General features: G+C 38.4%; 1 protein-coding gene across 4 annotated transcripts in view; it reads right to left on the bottom strand.

The window, feature by feature from the left end:
- The window catches only part of TENM2 (teneurin transmembrane protein 2), a 984758-nt gene that overhangs the window by 310265 nt on the left and 666479 nt on the right, over positions 1-8014 (bottom strand). For all 4 annotated transcript variants that reach the window (XM_011947738.1, XM_011947740.1, XM_011947741.1 and 1 more), the window contains one exon: positions 6181-6415. In XM_011947738.1, the coding sequence (XP_011803128.1) occupies positions 6181-6415 (235 nt within the window). The remainder of the gene's footprint in view (positions 1-6180; positions 6416-8014) is intronic.

Below are 8014 nucleotides of genomic sequence, written 5' to 3'. Positions count from 1 at the left end.
GAGAATTGTCAGGTTACTTACAAAAGGAAACCCATCAGACTAATAGCAGATCTCCCTGAAGAAACCCTACAAGCCAGAAGAGAGTGGGGGTCAATATTCAACATTCTTAAAGAAAAGAATTTTCAACCCAGAATTTCATATCCAGCCAAACTAAGCTTCATAAGTGAAGGGGAAATAAAATCCTTTACAGACAAGCAAATGCTGAGAAATTTTGTCACCACCATGCCTACCTCACAAGAGCCCCTGAAGGAAGCACTAAATATGGAAAGGAACAACTGGTACCAACCACTGCAAAAACATACCAAATTGTAAAGACCATCAACACTATGAAGAAATTGCATCAACTAACGGGTAAAATAACCAGCTAGCATCATAAAGACAGGATCGAATTCACACATAACAATATTAACTCTAAATGTAAAGAGGCTAAATGCCCCAATTAAAAGACACGACTGGCAAATTGGATAAAGAGTGAAGACCCATCTGTGTGCTGTATTCAGGAGACCCATCTCATGTGCAAAGACACACATAGGCTGAAAATAAAGGGATGAATATCTACCAAGCAAATGGAAAGAAAAAAAAAAAAAAAGCAAAAGTTGCAATTCTAGTTTCAGAAAAACAGACTTTAAACCAACAAAGATCAGAAACGACAAAGAAGGGCATTACCTAATGTTCAAGGGTTCAATATCTACCAAGCAAATGGAAAGAAAAAAAAAAAAAAAAGCAAAAGTTGCAATTCTAGTCTATGATAAAACAGACTTTAAACCAACAAAGATATAAAAAGTCACAGAAGGGCGTTACATAATGGTAAAGGGATCAATGCAACAAGAAGAGCTACCTATCCTAAATATATATGCACCCAACACAGGAGCGCCCAGATTCATAAAGCAAGTTCTTAGAGATCTGCAAAGAAACTTGCACTCCATACATTAACAGTGGGTCACTTTAACACTCCACTGTCAATATGGGACAGAACAATGAGACAGAAACTTAAGAAGGATATTCAGGACTTGAACTCAGCTCTGGACCAAGTGGACCTAATAGACATCTACAGAACTCTCTACCCAAAATCAACAGAATATACATTCTTCTCAGTACCACATTGCACTTATTCTAAAACTGACCACATAATCGGAAGTAAAACACTCCTCAGCAAATGCAGAAGAATGAAAATCATAACAAACAGTCTCTCAGACCACAGTGCAATCAAGTTAGAATTCAGGATTAAGAAACTTACTCAAATCCGTACAACTACATGCAAACTGAACAATCTGCTTCTGAATGACTACTGGGTAAATAATGAAATTAAAGCAGAAATAAATAAGTTCTTTGAAACCAATGAGAACAAAGACACAATGTACCAGAATCTCCGGGACACAGCTAAAGCAGTGTTTACAGGGAAATTTGTAGCACTAAGTGCCCACAGGAGAAAGCAGGAAAAATCTAAAATTGACACCCTAGCATCACAATTAAAAGAACTAGAGAAGCAACAGCAAACAAATTCAAAAGCTAACAGAAGAGAAGAAATAAATAAGATCAAAGCAGAACTGAAGGAGATAGAGACATAAAAAACCCTTCAAAAAATTAATGAATCCAGGAGCTGTGTTTTGAGAAGATTAACAAAATAGATAGGCTGCTGGCCAGACTAATAAAGAAGAAAAGAAAGAAGAATCAAATAGGCATAATAAAAAAATCATAAAGGGGATATCACTACTGATCCCACAGAAATACGAACTGTCATCAGAGAATACTATAAACACCTCTAAGCAAATAAACTAGAAAATCTAGAAGACATTGATAAATTCCTGGACACATACACCCTCCCAAGACTGAACCAGGAAGAAGTCCAATCCCTGAATAGACCAATAACAAGTTCCGAAATTGAGGCAGTAATTAATAGCCTACCAACCAAAAAAAGTCCAGGACCAGATGGATTCACAGCTGAATTCCACCAGAGGTACAAAGAGGAGCTAATACCATTCCTTCTGAAATTATTCCAAGTAATAGAGAAAGAGCAACTCCTCCCTAACTCATTTTATGAGGCCAGCATCATCCTGATATCAAAACCTGGCAAAGACACAACAAAAAAAGAAAATTTCAGGCCAATATCCCTGATGAACCTCGCTGCAAAAATCCTCAATAAAATACTGGCAAACCGAATCCAGCAGCACATCAAAAAGTTTCTCCACCACAATCAAGTTTGTTTCATCCCTGGGATGCGAGGCTGGTTCAACATACACAAATCAATAAATGTAATCCATCACATAAATAGAACTAATGACAAAACCACATGACTATCTCAATAGATGCAGAAAAGGCCTTTGCTAAAATTTAACACCCCTTCATGCTAAAAACTCTCAATAAACTAGGTATTGATGAAACATATCTCAAAACAATAAGAGCTATTTATGACAAACCCACAACTAATATCATACTGAATGGGTAAAAGCTGGAAGCATTCCCTTTGAAAACTGGCACAAGACAAGGATGCCCTCTCTCACCACTCCTATTATACATAGTATTGGAAGTTCTGGCCAGGGCAATCAGGCAAGAGAAAGAAATAAAGGGTATTCAAATAGGAAGAGAGGAAATCAAATTGTTTCTGTTTGCTGATGACATGATTGTATATTTAGAAAACCCCATAATCTCAGCCTTAAGGTGATAAGCAACTTCAAGCAAAGTCTTAGGATACAAAGTCAATGTGCAAAAATTACAAGCATGTTTATACACCAATAATAGACAAACAGAAAGCCAAATCACGAGTGAACTCCCATTCACAATTGCTAAAAAGGGAATAAAATACCTAGGAATATGACTTACAAAGGATGTGAAAGACCTCTTCAAGAAGGACTACAAACCACTGCCCAAGGAAGTAAGAGAGGACACAAACCAATGGAAAAGCATTCCATGCTCATGGATAGAAAGAATCTATATAGTGAAAATGGCCATACTGCTCAAAGTAATTTATAGATTCAATGCTATCCCCATCAAATCACCACTGACTTTTTTCACAGAATTAGAAAAAACTACTTTAAATTTAATATGGAAACAAAAAAGAGCCCATATAGCCAAGACAATCCTAAGCAAAAAAAACAAAACTGGAGTCATCATGCTACATGTCTTCAAACTATACTACAAGGCTACAGTAACCAAAACAGCATGATACTGGTACCAAAACAGATATATAGACCAATGGAACAGAACAGAGGCCTCATAAATAATGTCACACATCTACAACCATCTAATCTTTGACAAACCTGACAGAAACAAACAATGGGGAAAGGATTCCCTGTTTAATAAATGGTGTTGGAAAAACTGGCTAGCTGTATTCAGAAAACTGACATTGGACCCCTTCCTTACACCTTATACAAAAATTAACTCAAGATGGTTTAAAGACTTAAACACAAAACCTAAAACCATAAAAACCCTAGAAGAAAACCTAGGAAATACCATTCAGGACATAGGCATGGGCAAAGACTTCCTGACAAAAATACAAAAAACAATGGCAAAGAAAGCCAAAATTGACAAATGGGATCTAATTAAACTAAAGTGCTTCCCCACAGCAAAAGAAACTATCATCAGAATGAACAGGAAACCTACCAAATGGGAGAAAATTTTTGCCATCTATCCATCTGACAAAGGGCTAATATCCAGAATCTACAAGAAACTTAAACAAATTTACAAGAAAAAAACAAACAACCCCATAAAAAGTGGGTGAAGGATATGAACAGACACTTCTCAAAAGAAGACATTTATGTGGCCAATAACTCTATGAAAAAAAGCTCGTTATCACTGGTCATTAGAGAAATGCAAATCAAAACCACAATGAGATACCATCTCATGCCAGTTAGAATGGCGATCATTGAAAGTTAGGAAACAACATATGCTAGAGAGGATATGGAGAAATAGGAACACTTTTACACTGTTGGTGGGAGTGTAAATTAGTTCAACCATTGTGGAAGACAGTGTGGTGATTCCTCAAGGATCTAGAACCAGAAATACCATTTGACCCAGCAATTCCATTACTGGGTATATACCCCAAAGGACTATAAATCATTCTACTATAAAGACACATACACACATACGTTTTATTGCAGCACTATTCACAATAGCAAAGACTTGAAACCAACCCAAATGCCCTCAGTGAGAGACTGGATAAAAAAAAATGTGGTCCATATACACCATGGAATACTATGCAGCCACAAAAAAGGGAGTTCATGTCCTTTGCAGGGACATGGATGAAGCCAGAAATCATCATTCTCAGCAAACTAACACAGGAACAGAAAACCAAACAGCACATGTTCTTATTCGTAAGTGGGAGCTGAACAATAAGAACACATGGACACAGGAGGGGAATATCACACACTGGGGCCTGTGAGGGAGTAGGGGGCTAGGGGAGGGAGAGCATTAGGAGAAATACCTAATGTAGATGACGGGTTGATGGGTGCAGCAAACTACCATGGCACGTGTATACCTATGTAACAAACCTGCATTTCTGCACATGTATCCCAGAACTTATCAAATATAATAAATTTTTAAAAAAGCATAATACTCGATAGGTAATTTTTCATTCCTCAATTTGGAATGTTTTTAATATTTGAACCAAACATGCACTCCAAAACTGCACCTAACAAAATCATAATTATATTCTTAATATCATTAAATACCCAATCCATGTCTAAATTACCCCAGCTGTCTCAACGACAGATTTTTCACGTTAGTTTGGATTAACAGTCAAAGTGATGTTGTTGTTACGTTTACTTTGTTATGTAACCATTCTTTGTGTGAGAGCCTGTGTGTGTGTGTGTGTGTGTGTGTGTGTGTGTGTGCATGCGCATGTTAGGTAATTTTTTGCAGAGGAAAATAATAATATGCAGCACTCTTTGTATTTTGCTTAGTGCTTCATTTTGTGTCATTTTATTTATTTCTGTACCAATTCTTTTAAACTAATGTTGAGATCAGGGATATTTATTAGCTTAGGTTCATTCTTTTAGTTTCTTTTAATAAAGCAAAAATTCTTTTAAAAAAAACCCTATAATAATCAGAAAATAAAATTAAAAGTTTGGAGTGATTATAGTGACAAAGCTGTATAATATATTAATTTTCAGGATCTTATAAAAAAACAAAAAATTATAGATAAGAAACAACTCCAAATGCTAGGACTTTCAAAATTGCTTCCAGCTGTGTGCAGAGAATTCACTGGCCATTATCAGAAAGATTACAGATTATTTCTGTCTTTCCTCAAACCTAAGTTATTAAAGTTTAAAATCTATTTGGGAACTTTTTGAAGGGTCAGTATGAATTAGCCCTCCTCTCTGTTCAGTCTCCATGGTTCTTCCAGGCAAGGAAACAATAGCATTTAAAACATACCAACCAAGAATGTGCCTGGGGATAGAGCGGCAAGGCTGTTTCAGAGTCTGGCCAACCCACGCACAGCCTTCGCTGTCAACGACATCCCAACCCCTCCATACCCTGACCGACAGGTCTTCTTTCAGGTCACTAAGGTGTACATGGTTTTGGAGAACAGAACCGAAGGTGAAAAAAGGACAGAAGCAAAGGAAAACAAAACAAAGCCAGACCTGGAGATCATTTTCAAACTCTTCCCTCCTCATATAAGTGCTGCCCCTTTTTTCTTGTTTGTTTTTATACATTATTGTTTGCCCCACAGGCATCAAGCTGTTAGTGTGTACAGGAGGGATTAAAGTGAGACTGCATGTTGGATGAAATATAAATTTAAATTATACTTCTGTCAGTTTGGAATCAGGGATTGTTTCTCAAGGTCTCCCCAAACACTTAATTTCAAATGAGTCTTCATTTATTACTTCAAGAAAGGCCAAATGCATAATTTATCAGCAGCTTTCAGTCAATATACCCTTATAAGCATGTTTCCCATGAGCCTTCGAGTAAAAATATGTTATGCTAATTCTATTAGTTGGGTACACAAGAGCTATCTAAGAAAGTAAACAAGCTTTAAAAGGAGACACATGTGAACAAAGAAATACCTGTCAACCTACTGCCCAGGGTCAAATTACCAAGGGAACAAGGAGGTGGTAAAGTTGTCTCATTATTTATGCCCAGAGTGTCTCTCCGACTGGAACTCTGAGACACCCAGTGGCTCTGTGTGGTGACTCAGGGGTAAGATGACACTGAGTGTGACTGTGAGCTGGAGAGGGGACTTACCGGGTCTCCAGTGGCACGTTGCTGTTTAGCACCCAGCTGTCCTGAAGCTGAACGGACTCTGGTGTGGTGGCCAGGTCATTGGGCGCTGGGGCTGGGGCGTGGATCTGACTCCGCCGATTGGTCAGTGAGTTCCTGTTGAGGGAGTTGGCAGATGAGTGGTGATGGGACAGCGTGTGGTTGTGAGGGGGTGGGAGAGGGGGCCTCAGAGTCGACTGGCTGTGGTGGTTTGGAGGGCCTGAAAAAAAAAGGAGAAATGACTGTCAGTGTCTGCAGATTCCAGTCTCAGGCACTCTGCAAACCTCTGGAGGAGAGTTTGAAACCAAAGTCTCCAGGCTGACAATTGCTGAAAGCCGCAAGCTAGAGCGACAGATAAGACTGCAGCAGGCATCCCAGAGTTAGTTACAAATAAATAATTGGCTTTGATTTGCATTTATCCACACACATCAAATGAAGAATAATGAGAAACTAGTTTAGCAAAACCAGGTGGATAAGGGCTGACCAGAGGAATTATTTGAAACATATTAATACTGTAATGAAAGTAACATGACAGTCAAGGCTGATCACTGCCGTAGCAAGTCCCTATTCCCTTTCCAGGTAAACTAGTACATTGTACATATTCTTTTCAAAAATTTATCTTTTGAAGATATTAAGAATATGGCACACTCTACGTCAGGGAGTAGCACCTTTAAATACCTGTAGGGACCAGGCAGAAGGGTGGAGTGGGCTAGCTATGGACTGAGCTGAGGTGGAGAGGCTAGGGAGCAGCCCTCACTCAGCACCAGGTCAATCTGGTCACATGGGAATGAGGGACAGAGCTCAAGGTAGCCGTAATTTCTAGTTTCTCTAGAAAAGCTGGAAATCTGGACTTGTAGATAAAATTTCCTAGTTTTTAGAAATGCTGACAACTCAAAATAAGATTTATATATACGTATGTGTACACACATATTTGTGTGTATATATATGTGTATATGTATAATATACACATATACATATAAACATATCTCTATCTATCTATCTATCTATCTATCTATCTATCTATCTATCTATCTATCTATCTATCTATCTATCTTTTTAAATGAGAGTGAACAAAACACACCTGCGAGCCTGCTCAGCTCAGCAGGTTGCTAACTTCTCTCCTCTGAGACATGAACCCTGAGGACTCAGTCTCTGGAGAAGGTCATGGCAGATGTTTTCAAGCCATGACCCTGACTCCAAAGTGCATCCTGCGTTTTTTTAAATAACGAAATCCTCTACCCTTGCAGGAAAAACAAAGGAGAGCTTTCCCTTGGAAAATATCCCCTTGTAGATATCGCTGTCTCTGACAACTCCACACAAGGTTTTCCTAGCAACCGATTCTCAATCTACAAAATGAAATATTTTAAGCATAATGAAAATGAAAGTAGTTCGCTATGCGATGAAGCCTATAATTTCGTTTTAATGGATGCTGAAACATGACTTTTAATTTGTGTCCTTTGAGAAAGTTTATTTTTTGAAGCTTCCAGTCAGGGCTGGCAGCTCACCAGGTGACTGCTGAGCCTTGTCATTTTTGGCCCCTGCCAACTTTAAAAATCCTCAGCCCCTGCTGTCCTGGCTTTAAGAAGTTGGCTCAAGTCATTTAAACAAGCAATTTGACACAAATTTCAACTACTTGTCTCCTTATGTGGCCGGGCTACATCTCCAAAAGGTGTAATCTACATTCTGGGGTTCCTGTGCCGGCTGCAGAAACATTCTGAAGAAAAGACAACATGTCAAGAAGATACTAGGTTTGGAGAGTATCCTGACCAACAAAAACAAGAAGGAAACATATGGAGGAAACAGGTTCCTTGAAGTTTGC

The sequence above is a fragment of the Colobus angolensis genome, unplaced genomic scaffold, assembly GCF_000951035.1.
Source record: "Colobus angolensis palliatus isolate OR3802 unplaced genomic scaffold, Cang.pa_1.0 Scaffold27, whole genome shotgun sequence".
Taxonomy (NCBI): domain Eukaryota; kingdom Metazoa; phylum Chordata; class Mammalia; order Primates; family Cercopithecidae; genus Colobus; species Colobus angolensis.
Note: the sequence above shows the minus strand (reverse complement) of the source record. Positions and strands in the feature narration are given on the sequence as shown.